Source organism: Callospermophilus lateralis, chromosome 19, assembly GCF_048772815.1.
Source record: "Callospermophilus lateralis isolate mCalLat2 chromosome 19, mCalLat2.hap1, whole genome shotgun sequence".
NCBI lineage: Eukaryota > Metazoa > Chordata > Mammalia > Rodentia > Sciuridae > Callospermophilus > Callospermophilus lateralis.
This window is the reverse complement of record NC_135323.1, coordinates 36017923-36035997: the sequence shown is the minus strand read 5'-3', so window position 1 is coordinate 36035997 and position 18075 is coordinate 36017923. Positions and strand designations below refer to the sequence as shown.

Below are 18075 nucleotides of genomic sequence, written 5' to 3'. Positions count from 1 at the left end.
AAGTTCAAAGCCAGGCTCAGCAATAGCAAGGCGCTAAGCAACTCAGTGAGATCCTGTCTCTGAATAAAATGCAAAATAGGGCTGGGGATGTGGCTCAGTGGTCAAGTTCCCCTGAGTTCAATCCCTGGTACCCGCCCCCCAAAAAAAGAAATAGTGCATCATATATATCATTGCGGAGTTTACTCTGACCTATAATTAAATGAATACAACATAATTTGCTCCATTTCAATCCCAAGTACTACTCTATTCCCACTCCCCCATCCTCCCCCACTTCCTCTACTCTATTGGTCTTCCTTCTGCTTTTTTTTTAAATTGGTGCATTAGAGATGTACATAAAAGTGGAATTCATTGTGTTATGTGCATACTCATGAGATAGGAATTCATGAATAAAGGGAGAGATACTGAGTCTCAAAGGAAGTGCCCGTAAACCATCGAAATGCAGAAAGCATCCATAAATAATTGCAGCTCCTGAACAACATCCTCTTAGCCCATGCTACTAATGCAGGGAAAACCTTCATGAAATTATGTAGCTCGATCTTACTTCTAGTCCAGACTCTAGCAACTATTCCTTTATAAATATAACAGCCTATATCAACAAGTTGCTGTCTCCTCCTCTGGAGATAACCTGCATCTTCCCTTGCATGTATATTCCTTGCTTTATCCCAAAGGTGACTCTTGATTTTTCCCCCATTCTCCCTTAAATATGTATCCACTTTCCTAAATGAACTTCTGTTTATTCCTATGACTGCATGCTGTATGCGAAGAATCCCATTGGTCCTGAGTCAAATTCTCCCTTCATTCTGGGAACCCCGTGCACCCTTTTTGCAAGACATGTCTTCTTCCTGGCCACATGAACATAGTGTAGTTTGTTTCATTCTACAATTCCTTCCCTCTCCTCTCCTTCCTTCCTCCCACTTGATTCCCTTCCTTTACTCCAGTGTTCTCCCTTCTGTTTTCATGAGATTCCCCCCACCTTTTTTTATTATTATTTAAGATTCCTTATTTCTCTGTAGCTTCCATTTATGAGGAAGGATCAGATTCTCAATACCTGTGGCTTGTTTGCTTTTTAAAAAATTAAAGAGACAATAAGACACATGAGTACTCTAAGGGGAGTTTTTTTTCCCCACCTGTGTCAGGCTGACAAAGGAGTCAATGTTTATGTTCACCATTGAGAATCTTTTTTTTTAATTTTAATTTTTATTTTTTAAAGAGAGAGAGAGAGAGAGAGAATTTTTTTAATATTTATTTTTTAGTTCTCGGCGGATACATCTTTGTTTGTATGTGGTGCTGAGGATCGAACCCGTGCCTCACGCATGCCAGGCGAGCACGCTACTGCTTGAGCCACATCCCCAGCCCAAGAATCTTTGTTTTAAATATTTATTTTTTAGTTGTACACAATACCTTTATTTTTTTTTATTTATGTGTGGTGCTGAGGATCGAACCCAGGGCCTCGAATGTACTAAGCAAACACTCTACCACCAAGCCACAACCCCAGCCCCCTCATCATTGAGAATCTTAAGTCATCTAATTACCACTTGATCACATTGGAATTCGAAAGGTACAAGTGTATGCTTCCTCTCACCCATTTTTTCTCTTCTGAGAGTTCAGGGATCGGATTTCATTGAGCTTAATTTCAAGGTTCTCATACAGGTAATTCCTACCTGTGCAGGCCAGATAACTGCTGTCTTCAATGACCTGCTTCTCCTCCCTTAGGTCCACCATCAACAATCTCTACACTTTTCCAAGAGCAGCAGAAAATGAACAAATTGCAGGTGAGTTTTCTGTGTATATTTTCTTTCACTTTCCTTTGTAATGCTTCTTAGGTTTGTAAGAATTTGTACTTTAAAATGGAAATATAGAAATCAATAAAAGACGGCAGATCAGCACTGAGACTCTTCTGTCAGGGACTTAATGTGTAAGTAATGTGATACTTTAATGAAGGTAATGAAGCCACAAACGTGGTTCAGATGTTCTTGACAGCCATAGGGACAATTGCAGCATTTGCATCAGTATAAGAATCCATTTTTGTTACTTGTGGCTTTTAACGATTTCTTATGGCTCAGAAAAAATTTTCATTGCTAAAGTTGATATGATTGTGGATAGCTTTCCTGATAACAACCATTAAATCATTGCAATGCTGACTTACTTGTTGGCTGTGTCAGCAGATGGCCAACTGCCCACAAGAACTTGGTTCATATAACTTCCTAGGGACCAAAGTATTGAGCTAACTAGACACATTTCTGCTTTTACTCTTTTAAACTACAGATGAACCTAAATCATGGAGAATGAGCTGATCATTCTTGAAATATTTCTGTAAGTCCATTTGGGTTGCATAGCAAACAATATAAAAATAATTATAAAGATTTTTTTCAATTCCCATTCACATTTCCCTTTTGAGTGTTTTGGTTGCATCCTCACCACTTTCCTGAATCTGTGAGGAAGGAATGCTGGAGATTTAATTATGGCCAAATCCAGCAGCCTTTCCAGTTCTTATCCACTATGACTCTTAATCTGCTTTGATATTTGTTACTTCAAAACTGATTGATACTTTTTTAATGGTGTTTCCCTTCTTTGGGCTTAAAAAAAATCATCTGTAAGTATTTCTTTAAATTATAAGGAGTCTTTTTAACAAGGGTTAGAGACTACCTACAATGCCATTCTTTTTTAGTATATAATATCCAGTGTTCAGAATTTCAGTTTTCCCAACAATATTTTTGATTTGCTCGGTTTTTTCAGAATACAGGTAGATTCCATGCTGATTGATTGATAAGTCTTTTAAGTCTCTTAATAGTAGCTTCCTTAATATGTTTCTTGTGTTATCGTTTGCCATTTGTTTTTCTTAGAAAGTGGGTTGTTTATCCTCAGTTTCCCAGTTGGGAATGTGTTGCCATCATTTTACCTTTAAAACATTTTTAAAATTCTTTGTATGCCTTGTAAAAGTGTTGGTTTGATCTGGAAGTTCAATCAGATTTATGTTTAGTTCTTTCAGCATTTGTGTCCCTCTAGAGGCACATCCTGTCCTTATATCCTTTTTGTAAGTTTAGCAGCTACTGATTGATGTTGATTGTCTTGATCCAGTAATTCACTAGGGAAGGCAGGATGGTAATCCATTAATTCTACCATTTCTTCATTTATCTGCTAGAATAATTTTCTGAAAGTAAACATTTCTCCATTTTAGTTAAGTGGTTGATACAGAAAAAAACGTTTTCAATGTATTGGGTAGGCTCCTGAGCAGCATGCTTTTTGTTTGGTTATCATGAACCAGTGTGTTCTTTTTTTTTAATTTTCAATTTGTTTTAATTAGTTATACATGACAGTAGAATACATTTATGCACTTTGATATATCAAACATAGATGGGATATAATTCCTCATTTTTCTGAGTGTACATGTTGTAGAATCACATTGGTCATGCAGATATATATATATATATATATATATATATATATATATATATAAAATAATAATGTCTGTTTCGTTCTTCTATCCTTCCTATCCCCACATCCCCTCCCCTTGCGTCCCTTCAATTTCCTCTACCTAATCTAAGGTAATGCTATTCTTTTCTAATGTGCTCTGCCTTATTGTGAATTAGCAGGGTGCACTAGAAAAGAAATATTAGAGAAAATATTCGGCCTTGGATTTTTGGGGATTAACTTATTTCACTTAGCATGATATTCTTCAACTTCATCCATTTTCTGGCAAATGCCATAGTTTTATTTTTCCTTTAAAGCTGAGTAATATTCCATTGAATCTATATACCACATTATCCTTATCCATTCATCTATTGAAGGACACCTAGGTTGGTTCCATAGTCTATCTATTGTGAATTGAGCTGCTATAAACATTGATGTGGCTGCATTACTGTAGTATGTGGATTTTTAAGTCCTTTGGGTATAAACCGAGGAGTAGGGTAGCTGGGTCAAATGGTGGTTCCATTCCAAGTTTTCTGAGGAATCTCCATACTGCTTTCTATAGTGTTTGTAGCAACTTGCAGTCCCACCAGCAATGTATGAGTGTACTTTTTTCCCCACAGCCTTGCCAACATTTATTGTTGCCTGTATTCTTGATGATTGCCGTTCTGACAGGAATGAGATGAAATCTTAGTGTAGTTTTGATTTGCATTTCTCTAATTGCTAGACATAGTGAACACTTTTATGTATTTGTTGATCAATTGTATTTCTTCTTCTGTGAAGTGTTTGTTCAGTTCCTTAGCCCATTTATTGATTGGGTTATTTGGGGGGTTTTGGTGTTAAGTTTTTTGAGATCTTTATATATCCTAGAAATTAATGCTTTATCAGTTGGTGCATGTGGTAAAGATTTTCTCCTAATCTGTAGGCTCTCTTCTTATATTATTATTTCCTTTGCTGAGAAGAAGCTTTTTAATTTGAATCCATCCCATTTATTGGTTTTTGATTTTACTTCTTGTGCTTTAGAAGTCTTATTAAGGAAGTCAGATCCTAGGCTGACATGGTGAAGATTTGGGCCTACTTTGTCTTCTGTTAGGTGCAGGGTCTCTGTTCTAGTGCCTAAGTCTTTGATCCACTTTGAGTTGATTTTTGTGCAGGGTGAGAGAGAGAGGTTTAATTTCATTTTGCTACATATATATTTCCAGCTTTGCCAGCACCATTTGTTGAATAGGCTCTATTCTCCAGTGAATGTTTTAGGTACCTTTGTCTATTATAACAGAACCATATTTATGTGGGTTTATTTCTGGTCCTCTAATCTGTACCATTGATCTACATGTCTATTTTGGTGCCAATACCATGCCATTATTTTTACTATAGCTCTGTAGTATAGTTTAAAGTCTGGTATTATGATGCCTCCTGCTTCACTTTTCTTGCTAAGAAATGCTTTGGCTATTCTGGGTCTCTTCTTTTTCCAAATAAATTTTATGATTATTTTTTTCTGTTTCTATGAAGAATGTCATTGGGATTTTAATAGGAATTGCACTAAATCTGTATAACGCTTTTGGTAATATAGCCATTTTGACAATATTAATTCTGCCTATCCAGGAGCATGGGAGATCTTTCCATCTTCTGAGGTTTTCTTCAATTTCTTTCTGTAGTGTTCTGTAGTTTTCACTGTAGAGGTCTTTCACCTCTTTTGTTAGATTGATTCCCAGGTATTTTATGTTTTTTGAGGCTATTGTGAATGGGGCATTTTTATCCTAACTGATTGTGCAAGGGGACATGATATCTCCTCCTGCAACTGTGGTTTGTCTATTTCTCTTTGCAGTTCTATCAGTTTTTACTTAATGTATTTTATTAGATATATACACCTTCAAGATTTTTATGTCCTTGATTAATTAACCTCTTTGATATTGTGAAATGGCCTTCCTTACCTCTGGCAATGTTTTGTGCTGTGAAATGTACGTTATCTGTTATTTATAAAGCCACTTTGGCTGGCTTTCTTTCTTTTTTAAAATATTTTTGTAGTTGTAGATGGACACAATATCTTTATTCATTTATTTTTTATGTGGTGCTGAGGATCAAACCCAGTGCCTCACACTTGCAAGGCAAATTCTCTGCCACTGAGCCCCAGCCCTAGCTCCACTTTGGCTTTCTTTATAGTAATGTTGACATGGTATATCTTATCTATTGTTTTACTTTTAACCTGTTTGTCTTTATATTTAAAGTGTATTTCTTATAGGTAACCTAGAGTTGGACCTTATTTCTTTTTATCCAATTTGACAATTCTTAATTGGGGGCGTTTAGACTATTTACATGTAATATGATTATTGCTATGTCTGGTTAAGTTATAGTCTATTGTCTGTTTTCTATTTACCGTGTATTGTTTCCTTTTTCTTCTTAATCTTCCTTTTGACTGGGGTTTTGTTTTGTTTGCAGTGCAAGGGGTTGAACCCAAGGCCTTATGGGTGCTGGGCAAGTGATATGCAACTGAGTTACACTCCCAGCCCCTTGATTATATTTTACGATCCCATTTTATTTCTTTTGTTGGGTATTAACTATAATACTGCTTTGTTACTTTAGTAAGTGCTTTAGAATTTATGGTGTGCAACTTTATCAATATATCTTATAGAAATACACCATTTTACTTAAAAATATAAGAAGCTTACAATAGGATACTTCCATTTTTCTCCTTTAGTAAATTCACTTTTTTTTTTTTTTTTTGGTATGGTTTGATTTTTTTTTTAACACTTAGATCACTCGCCTGGTTGGTGTAAGGTATGAGTGCAGTTTAATCCATGTCAAAATGGTAATCACTTGTCTTTCAGTTTATTGTCAACCTTAGAAATACTGGAGGTAACCAACTTATAAAGAGAAAAGTCATTTATTATTTAGCTCACAGTTTTGCAGGACCAAGGTGTGATGTTGGCACTAGCTTTTTTTTGGCTACATCACATCATGGTATAGGTGCTTGTGTGTAAGAGCTTATGCCACCAAATGGGAAATGTGAGAGACTGGAGTCCCACTGTGTCTTCTGATCTCCAGTGACCTAAGAACTCACTAGGTCCCACCTCCCAAAATTCAACTACCTCCCAATAGTGTCACGATAATAGGATCAAGATTATAATCAAAATGGACTTTTGGGGGACCCAGGCCACACCCAGCCATAGCATCATTTATTAAAAATCAGTTCTGCTTCAGTGGTTTGAGATGTTCTCATTATCACGTAACCATGATTTTTTAATTTTTATATTTTTTTAAATTTTTATTTTTTATTGATCTATCTTATATACCAGTACCATACTTTTTTTGGTGCTGGTGATTGAACCCAGGGCCTCACATGTGTTGAGCACACACTCTGCCACTGCGCTACACCCCAGCCCTACCAAACTATTTTAATCATAGAGGCATTGTTTTAAATCCAGAAATCCAGTAGTGTTAGGCCCCCTTTGTAACTTTTTAAAGTATTTCATAGTTATTCTCAGTTTTTTTCCTTTTTTATGTGAACCTTAGTATCTGCTTGTCTAGTTCCAAGAAAAGGCTTTTTTTTTAGATATCCATATTCTTTTATTCATAAGCTATTTCTTTTTAAGAAAAGGCTTTTTGATATTTTTTGTTGAGATCTCATATTTATAAAATAACAGGGTAACTGAAATTTTGTATTATTAAATTTACTTACACCAAAGCAAGAAACATTCCATTTGTTCATGTCTACTTCACTGTCTTTCAGGAGTATTTTAAAGTTTTCATCAGTGATTCTCTGAGTTTTTATGTCATCTGCAAATAGAATTAGTTTTTGTTTTAATCAGTTGTATTCCTCTAATTATTTTCTCTTCTCTAATTAGAGATAATGAGCATTTAACCTTGTTCCTGGTTTTACTGGGAGTGTGTATATGTTTTCCCATTAAATGATCCTTACTTTGGTACTGATAGGACTGAAGCATAAATGTGTATGTGTATTTATATATATGTGCGTGAACTTAGTAGTATATACATGTGCTTGTGTTTGATACATATGTGTGTATGTGTATATACTGTGCATATTAGGGTGTAAGAGTATGCTTGTGTCTTAATGTATGTGTATAAATGTTGATTTTAGTGAAGTATCCATTGATTTCTATTTTCTTGAGTTTTTAAATCAGGTGTGCATTTTAAGTATTATCAGGCTTTTTCAGGAGATTAAAAGTTTTCTTAGTTGTATTATAATCCATATTCATAGTTTTTTATATGCTTATCTAACCTATAGTCTTAAAATAAGTCCTCTTTGGTAATTATAATATTTTTTAAACCTGGTATTGGATTTTGTTTATTAGCATTTTATTTTAGCTATATTGACAAATGATACTGGTATATAATTTTATGTTATCTGTTGATATCTATTGTAACCCCCACAACACCACTGCCTTCTGGAATAACTTACTCCATAAGATTCTACTTTCTATGAGGGAATTTGTCAGCTAATTTCTTACCTGTGGATAAACATGGATGTTTTGCTTGAGGTAGCAGCTCTACCTTTGCTGTCTTAGGGGGTCATTCTGGGGTCCTGTATAGTTGTGGCTGCACTGGTGGATGTGCACTTGGGGTTAATGCATCTTTTATAATAGAATGTAACATGTTCACTGAGTACTTGCCTTTTTATATGTTTGCAGTCCCCAGATCTGCTGCTTTTTTTTTTTTTAAGAGAGAGAGAGAGAATTTCAATATTTATTTTTTAGTTTTTTCAGCGAATAGAACATCTTTGTTTGTATGTGGTGCTGAGGATCGAACCTGGGCCGCATGCATGCCAGGCAAGCGCGCTACTGCTTGAGCCACATCCCCAGCCCCCCAGATCTGCTTCTTACAACAACACTGAAAACCCTTGCTTGCTGATGTTTCACTAAGGTTTCAGTGTTTTAAAGAAATTATGTTCTTAGGTAATAAATTGTCTTGCTTTTCTGAAAGTATCTTTTAAAGTGCCCACAGGCTTAAATAATAGTTTGGCTTGCTGTACAGTTCTAGGTTCCAAATCTTACATTTTTCTTTTAAATTTATGGGCAGTTCTTCATTGTATTCTATCAGATGAGAAGTAGAATGTCAGTTACCAGGATTAATAGTGTATTTTTTTCCTGATAACATTTTAGGAATTTTTTCATACTAGGATTTGAACCCAGGATGCTTTACCTCAGCCCCTTTTATGTTTTATTTGAGACAGGGTCTCACTAAGTTGCTGAGGCTAGCTTTGAACTTGCAGTTCTCTTGCCTCAACCTCCCAAGTCACTAGGATTTCAAGTGTGCACCACCATACTTGACTTTTAGGACTTTTAAACTTTAGGTTTTTCGTTTTGTTTTAGAAGTGCTAGTGATCAAATTCAGGACTTTACCCATGTAAGTAAGGCAAGTGCTCTTCCACTGAGTTACATCCCCAGACCTCTATTTTAAGATATTTTATCAGGAAATTTCTGGATCTCTGTATTTTCCTCCCCAGTATTCTTGTTTGTAAATTAGAGGCCCCTTTTGATGAGAAGGCTTACATGTTTCCTCAGCCTGGTTGTCATTTTCAATTTTGTCTTTAGTTATTTCTTTTGTTTATCCTCTTTGTTCTTTATTTATGAAAATGTTGAACCTGTTGGATCTCAGTTTTGTGTTGTAAGTTATATATTTTGTGTCCCATTCGTTAATCAAGTTTCTTACATGATAGTTTTTAAAGCAATTCAACAATCAGTCTTTATGTACTAAGTAATTTGCTCAAGTTGCTTTGAGAACTTTGAACCTTGTTGCTTTGAGAATATATTTTTAGAGTCTGCCTTTAGGGAAAAAGAATCCATATCCAATATGGATAGAGTTGAATATGTATGTACTGGTTTACCTGGAACAATCTTGGATTGCACTTATATTCCAAGTGTCCTATGTTTATCATTTGTCCCAGACAGAAGTTTTCTCGTTGGACAGTGCATTAATGGTTGTCCTAGTGATAGACGTCTGTTATTATATACCCTGCCATGTCTCTGTACTGCCATATCCAGAGGGTTCTTATCAGATCCACCATTCATCTAGCTGTTAAGTGTGCTTAAATCAGATCATCATGTGAGCTACTCTGCCAATCACTATGCTACCCACAGGAACCCTAGGCCTGCCATGGATTTGGAGATTCTCAAGGGCTGTACTGGAGAACCTGCTGTTTGCTTTGGCTGCAGCCCATTAGCCTCTGTATAAAGTTGTGTCTCATGGTTCCAGGCTCTTTTTGTCTTTTACTCTTCTCTGGACCTCAAAGATGTCCTCGGAGAAATTCCTAATGTCCTAGCCTCTGTGTTCCACTGCTCTTAGGAGAATGAATCTCTTTTTCTGTTTGACTTGGGCTTTTTTGTTTCTTTTTGAGGCAGGAAAGTAATTGTGTACATTCACTTTACCCTCTTGAATTACAGTCGACCCTTATTGTCTCAAAAGCTGTCCTTAGGAAAGGACCTTCTTGGTGTCTTTTGGCCTGTTCTACACCAACCTTTTAAACATTGATGCTGCTTCAGTTTTTGCCATTGGTATTTAAGACTTCATCGACATCTTTTCATCTCAATTTAGGTACATGGTTCATACTTAGGGGCTTCAAATTAACCAAATCTGTAAAGCCTAATCTGAGAGCATAAACTTAAAATAGTTTGATTTCCTTTTGTTACACCACTTGCACACATCACTCTATAATACCTTTGGTTATTCATTCAAACAAAAAGTACATGTTGCTGCAAGAATGAGATTTTGAAATAAGGTGAAAGAGGTAAACAAATTCATGTTGCAGATGGCCAAAAGTAGCTGGCTGTGCAGATGAAAGAGGCAAAAGATCAAAGAGTGGAACTGGGCAAAAGCAGCAGAATAATAATGGGAAGGAAAGAAACAGGGCCTGTATCACGGTTGCTATACCGTGAAGGGGTCAAGGAGAAGGGAAAGACCAGCCAGCAAAGGAAACAGAAGGAAGTGAGAAGGAGCAAAATGCATGTTTGTGTACACGTCATCTCCTCATTAGGCTGTCATCCTTTTGAGAGCAGGAATGGTATTGTTGAAAACTCAGATAATTCATTGGTAAAATGGGAACTCGGTTGTACCTTGGTTTTTAATTTTGCTTTTTTTGTTTCTTATATATTAAAGAACTCAAAGGCAATGTGTTTCCAGTAAGTTTGTATTTCATTCACAGTTCAAAATACAAAATAAGGTATACAGTGTTTGTAGTTAACTTTACCAGTGAGCTTGGGAAGATCTTGTCTCTGTGTTTCTGTTCCACATCACCCAGTTTTGATTTGGTGCCGCTGCAGGGGCCAGTGTCATTCAAAGATGTGGCTGTGGACTTCACTCAAGAGGAGTGGCAGCAGCTGGATCCTGAAGAGAAGATGACGTACAGGGATGTGATGTTGGAGAACTACAGCAACCTTGTCTCTGTGGGTGAGGACAGCTTATGTTCTCAACACTTTCAATTTAAGGATTTTGTCTTTGAATTTGAATAAGATCTTTTATTTCCTTTTGGGCCTAAGTTGAATGTTTGTAATTTTATTTCTCCATTGAGAGGTAAAAAAAATTTTATAAGGTAAAAAAGATGGGGCATTTTGTTATGCAGCTTGTGAGGCAAGTCATCCTACACTGCATAGATTCTAAAGACAGCCAGCTAGTCTGAGTCCTTCTTTACTTCTGATTAACAGGGTATGATGTAACCAAACCAAATGTGATCATTAAGTTGGAGCAGGGAGAAGAGCCATGGACAATAGAAGATGACTTCCCTTCTCAAAGTCATTCAGGTCAGTAAATAGAGTATCCAGTTTGTTTAAATGGTCATCCCTGTTAATGTCCTAGGTGCAGCTTAGGAATTTGATAATTAAGGAAGTATTATGGTAGGGACATGATTGGTTTGAGGAGTTAATGCCAGTAAATTCAAATAATGTTAATGGTTAAACTTAATGAGCATTTGTTTTGTGTCATAGACTGTTCTAATCCCTGGTTATGGGACTATCTCCAAACATGAGGAAACTGGTGCTTTTAGAGTGTTTGTATGGATTTATGTGCAGTGTAGAAAGACAAAGATTTGGGAAGGGTCTAGGTGAGTTGTGGTATTGGAATGAAGTGACAGCTTGCAATTTAACATAAATTATAATCTGTTTCTTCTTAACATAATCCAGACTTGAATATATTCTTCGCATTGTTCTTGTCTTCCACTGACCTCTTTTGCTCTAAGGCCTTTCATTTCTGCCTAACTCTAGCACTTTTTCAATGATTTTGTTCTTGCTCATCATGTCTTGAGTTTCTTTCATCTTTATTACTGAAGTTTTAAACATTATACTACATAGTAATAAAGTACTTGTATTTAATGTGAATTAATTCTTTTTATTTTTAAATGCACTGAGTCCTATCCTGTCCTTTTCCTTCCCCATGTCCTTCTACCCCACCCCTATGTGTATGTGCATTTTCTATCACAAATCAAAGAAAAAGAGACATATACACTCAGTTATTTTTATTTGTGGAGAGTGACCCTAAAACCAGAATCAGCTCCCATTTTGTTGGTTGTTTGTTCAGATTCACATGATTGTTTAATCTTGTTCCTTTTCAGAAGTCTGGGAAGTTGATGACATAGTAGAGAGAATCCAAGAATATGAAGACCAGCATTCAAGGCAAGCTGGTGATGTGCACAGCCAAACCCTGATGGACGACAGAGGAGATGCATTTGATGAAACTTATGTAGATACACACTGTGTTCTTTCAGACATAAATGCTCACAGTTGTGTTTCCTGTGGGGAGAATTTAGAATCTATTTCAGAATTAATTAGTAGTGATGGAAGCTATGCCAGAAAGAAAACTGATGAGTGTAATGAATGTGGGAAAAGTTGTCATGGAGAAAAATCCTATGAGTTCAGTCAAAATGGGGACACCTGTTCTCAAAGTGAAGAAAGCATTCTGCAGAAACCCTTTGAATACGAGTGCATGGAAGCCTTAGACAGGGAAGCTGTTTTCATTGCTCACGAGAGAGCTTATATGGGGGAGAAGCCCTATGAATGGGATGATTCTGGACCAGATTTCATCCAGATGTCAAATTTTAATGCCTATCAGAGGTCACAGATGGAAATGAAGCCCTTTGAATGCACAGAATGTGGAAAGTCCTTCTGTAAAAAGTCAAAATTTATCATTCATCAGAGGGCTCATACAGGAGAGAAGCCCTACGAATGTAATGTATGCGGGAAGTCCTTTAGTCAAAAGGGAACCCTCACTGTACATAGGAGATCACACTTAGAGGAGAAGCCCTATAAGTGTACTGAATGTGGGAAAACCTTCTGTCAGAAGTTGCATCTCACACAGCATCTGAGAACCCATTCAGGCGAGAAGCCCTATGAATGTAATGAGTGTGGGAAAACCTTCTGTCAAAAGACACATCTCACCCTACACCAGAGAAACCATTCAGGGGAGAGGCCATATCCATGTAACGAATGTGGGAAGTCCTTTTCCCGTAAGTCAGCCCTCAGTGACCATCAGAGAACGCACACAGGAGAAAAACTTTATAAATGTAATGAGTGTGGGAAATCCTACTACCGAAAGTCTACTCTTATTACACATCAGAGAACACACACAGGAGAGAAACCCTATCAGTGTAGTGAATGTGGGAAATTCTTTTCTCGGGTATCATACCTCACCATACATTATAGGAGTCATTTAGAAGAGAAACCTTATGAGTGCACTGAATGTGGCAAAACTTTCAATTTAAATTCAGCCTTCATTAGGCACCGGAAAGTACACACAGAAGAGAAACTCCACGAGTGTAGTGAATGTGGAAAGTTCTCTCAGCTGCCATGTCTCACTGATCATCATACAACCCACTTAGAAGAGAAACCCTATGAATGTAATGAATGTGGGAAAACCTTCCTTGAAAATTCAGCCTTCAGTGAGCTCCAGTCACTTCCAAAAGGGGAGAAAACCTATGAATGTAATATATGTGGGAAATCATTCTCTGATTTGTCATACTACACCATACATTACAGAGGTCATGCAGAAGAGAAACCCTTTGGATGCAATGAATGTGGGAAAACCTTCTCCCATAACTCATCCCTTTTTAGACATCAAAGAGTACACACAGGCGAGAAGCCCTACGAATGTTACGAATGTGGAAAATTCTTCTCTCAGAAGTCATACCTGACTATTCATCATAGGATTCATTCGGGAGAGAAACCCTATGAATGTAGTAAATGTGGGAAAGTCTTCTCTCGGATGTCGAACCTCACTGTACACTACAGAAGCCATTCAGGAGAAAAACCCTATGAATGTAATGAGTGTGGGAAAGTCTTTTCTCAGAAGTCATACCTCACTGTACATTACAGAACTCATTCAGGAGAGAAACCTTATGAATGTAATGAATGTGGGAAAAAATTCCACCACAGATCAGCCTTCAATAGCCATCAGAGAATTCATAAAAGAGGGAATATGAATGTACTTGATGTGGAAAACCTCTGAAGTAAAATCTCAATTTTTAGAAAAATAAATATGGGAAATCCAATATTGTTCATCTGAGTGTTCATGCTCCTGAATGGGGAAATGCACTGAGTTGCTAGATCCATTTTAATCTGAATTTTCAAAGAAGAATCCCTAAAAGTGCAACAAAAGCAAATCCTTCAGCAAGACCATACAGCTCATGGGACACCAGATAATTTATACAGAGGAGGAATTTTACAAATATTTAATATTTATTTTGGATTTAAAGTGTATTTACATATCAGGGAATCATACTAAGGAGAAATATGTCAATATGATGAATGTGTAAAACATTATCTTGGAAGTTGTAATGCCAAAAGCCATATTTCTAATGTAGAAACAGGTGTTTATAGGAAAGATACCAGAAGCTCTCAGCTTTGAATTCATTGCATAAAGTGAAGTTTAAAAATCATTAAGAGTTAATTGATCATGAGGGCAATAACATTAAATAAATATATGGCATTTATTATCATGTTTTAAAATGCAGTTTAATGGTAGTTCTATGCAATTTTATGCAAGTTTGAATTTGCGTGATTTTATGAAAAGTCAGTATTTCTTGAGTATTAGAATGGCAAAATGTACTATTAAGACATATTGTCAGTGAAATAATATTTGATAGTTACAAAATAAGAAAGTACATAATTTTCTATTCTTTAGAGGAATTTGCAAGTGGGATTTTAGTGAATGCCTGCCTCATCAGTACAGGGAAGAGTGATTTTTGTAGTTTTCAACTGTACTTGAGCAAAAAAAAGAAAAGAAAATTTAAAAACACTTGATAAACTATGCATTCATTATTTGGAGTTGAAGTTTCAGTGAAAGAGAAACTGCACTGTTCGTATATACAAAGTATCCCAACTCCTATATACCACTCTTGTTTTCTAATCCACAGATTTTGAGGTATGTCAAGTGCCAGTATTATGTGATTCAGAAATTTTGTCCACATTTTTATCTCATCAAAATATGGCATCATTTTGTGTTTTTACTCTTATTCCCAGTATTTCAGAACAAATCTCTGAGTTTCTAGCAGTCAATTTTTGGTTCATTAACTTAGTGTTCTTTCCTCATTCCTGCTAGAAGTGTTTGGCTACCCACTGTTTTTTTTATATGGCATAGATAGTAAATCCTGATTATTCTAAGCCAATAGTAACAATTCCACTCTAATTGCCAGTATAGTAGTAGGGGACATGTTCCAAGATCCTGAACAGATGCCTGATACAGTGAATACTACCAAACCCTTATAGGTACTTTGATACTGCTAACAGTCTATGTGATTACCATGATGGCTGCAGGTAGCATATGCAGTGTGGTTCACTGGACAAAGCAATGATTCACTTCCCAGGCATGATTGAACAAGTTAATCACTGAGTGTTACACAGCTCAAAGCTTAAGAATTATTTCTAAAATTTTTCATTTAATGTTTTTGAACTGTAATTGATCCCAAAAACCTCAGGTGTGGAGGGATTTCTGTAACTTGTTTATGGTCATCACATGACCCACACCTGAACAAACAAAATGGAGATGGATTTGTTCTGGAAAATGAATTTATTCCTAGCAATGTCATACTCCAAGAATGCAAGGTAGCTAAATATTCAAAAGTGAGGATCTACTAGTAGATACTAGTAGTTTGCTTGCCTAGCAAGCATAAGGACCTGGTGTCAATACTCCAGCACCACCAAAAAAATAAAGAAGAAGAAATTTAAAAAACCTGTGATCACATGAAGAAAAGTGGTCTGGTATATAGGAAATTAATGTGATAAAATTAATATCCACTATGATCTTGGCTAAATACAATTGAACTTCCTTAATTGGATAAAGAGTAACTTAAACTACAACAAACAGCATACTTAGTGATAAAATGAAATTTTCTCCCAAGATGAAAATATAGATGAGGATATTCACTTTCACCAATTTTTATTCAACATTATGTAGGACGATCTAGCCAGGAAAGTAAGGCAAGTACAGCAAAGGCATAAGGATTGGAAGGGAAGTAAAACCTCTTCAGATAATGGGATTTTGCACATAGAATATTCTGAGAGATAGAATTAATAAATTGAGGGCTGGGGAAGAAGCTCAGTGGCAGAGTGCATGCCTAGCATGCATGAGGCCCCGAGTTTGATCCCCAGCTCTGGAAAAAAAGAACGAGCAAGATCCCTGAACCTGAGGTCATATTGCAAAAATTCTCTTTCACTATACCAGCAAATAAAATAAAAAATTTAAAAGCAATACCACTTAAAAAAAAAAATCCTCAAGTGCCTAAGGGAAAATTTAACATTTTCAAGAACTTTTATCTAGGAAAAAAATCATAGCACAGTGAGAGGGATATATTTTGTTTGCAGATTTTAGGATAAAGTTTTCCCTAAATCATATTCAGTGCAATCTTAAAATCCTAGAAAGTTCTTTAATGGAAATTAACAAGCTAATTTGAAAGTTTGTATGAACAGTCAAGAGGGCCAATAGTAGTCAAGGCTGTCTTTTGGAAAACAGAACTGGAGAATTTTTATTCCCTTGTACCAATGCCTGCTATAAAGCCATTGAATTATGATAGTGTGATACTGGCACAAAGAAAACACCAACTGAACAGAATATAGGGGTTCTAGAAATAGACCCATACATACACAGTTGTGCAAAAATGATGGAGAAGTGCAGTGGGGAAAAGGTTATTCTTTCCAATAAATGGTTTTTTCCCATCAAGTTGCATAATTTTAACAAAACGGAGAAATCAGTCTTGGATTGTTTACAGATCTAAATATGAAATGTATGTTTTATTAAGAAGACCTCAGAATCTTAAAGCCTTAGATTAAGCAAAGTTTTCTTAAGATCCAAAAGCATTAAACTATAAAAGTTTTGTTAATTTGAATATACTAACTTTAAGAACTTGTTATCAGACACCATTACGAAGGTGAATAGGAAACTAAAATGTACAAGATATATGTGTCTTCATATATGTGACAATTGAGTAGAAAAAGCATGGGTACTTTTTTAAAAATGAGGAATCAGTAAATATTTTGGGCTTTGTCATACCTGCCCAACTATTTGCTAGTTGCTATTTAGTATGAAAGCAGCCAAATATACTTCATAATTAAACGTGCACAGCTGTTTCCCAGTAAAGCTTTATTCACAAGCACAGGGAACAGGATTTGCCCTGCATCCTGTGGCTTTCTGGTGTTTTCTCTGGAATATAAAGGAACAAAGGGGAACATGGGCAAAAGATCTGGTTGTCCGCTTCTCAAAAGACAACATTCAGAGATGACCAGTAACCGTGAAAAGATTTTAGCTTTGTTAGTAATCAGGGAAATGGAAATTTTAAACAATATTACTACTACCACCCTCTGAGATGGTTAAAATTGAAGGCATGAGAAAGCACGAGGTTTAGTAAGCATGTAAGCAACAGGAACTCTACTAGTGAAATTGCTCTCTGATAAAAACTGTTTTGGAAAGTTGGCACTTAATAGCTAAACATGGGTATAGCCCTTACCCGGGTCAGGCAGACGTGCACATGTGTGTCCACCAAAGGACATATGCTTGAATATGCATACTATGAAACTGCAAGAAACCCCAGAATTATCTTAAGACGTAATTAAGTTGAATAAAGTGGTATTTTTTCACCGCAAGATACTGTAGAGCATTGAGAATGAGTGAACTTTTAAGTCCACAGAGCAATGTTGCTGAATTTCACAATTCTGAATAAAGAGTCCAGAAATGCAAGTAGACTACATGATGCTACATAAAGTATGAGGACAGGCAAAATTTGTCTATGCAGTTAGAAATCCATAGCCTCAGCCAGTATTTAATAGGGGTGTTTATCTGGTGCTGATAATTGTTTCTAAATCTGGGTGCTCAATGTCTGTTCTGAGATATTTACTTAAGATGTGTATTTTTCTGCATGTATATTACACTTTGATAAAAAGTTTTTTTGTAAACCAAATGGCTAGTTCACTCTTTCAAGATATTTTTCTAAATGTATGTGAATATGCTACATAACAGGAATTAAATGGTAGATTTTGCATAATTCTGTGTAGGAAATACTCTATAGTAGTTTTAAAGGTGTCTACTAAGATTTCCTACACGGTGTCCTTAAAGCTTACCTTGATGTATATTTTAAGGAAAAGGTTAAAGGGTCATTACATATTTTGTCATTCCACACTTTTGCATATATAATAGGAGTCTGAGCTGCCTCTTCAATAAAGAAGCTAATGTGTACCA

General features: G+C 36.0%; 1 protein-coding gene across 3 annotated transcripts in view; it reads left to right on the top strand.

Annotated features, from left to right (window-relative positions):
* The window catches only part of Rbak (RB associated KRAB zinc finger), a 19109-nt gene extending 1034 nt beyond the window's left edge, over window positions 1-18075 (top strand). Inside the window, exons 2-5 of one of the 3 annotated variants that reach the window (XM_076840469.1) lie at window positions 1714-1772; window positions 10683-10809; window positions 11064-11159; window positions 11969-18075. In XM_076840469.1, the coding sequence (XP_076696584.1) occupies window positions 1758-1772; window positions 10683-10809; window positions 11064-11159; window positions 11969-13854 (2124 nt within the window). In that variant the 5' untranslated portion in view covers window positions 1714-1757 and the 3' untranslated portion in view covers window positions 13855-18075. Of the gene's footprint in view, window positions 1-1713; window positions 1773-10682; window positions 10810-11063; window positions 11160-11342; window positions 11396-11965 lie in introns of those variants that run through there. The other 2 variants (XM_076840468.1, XM_076840470.1) reach the window with 2 other exon arrangements.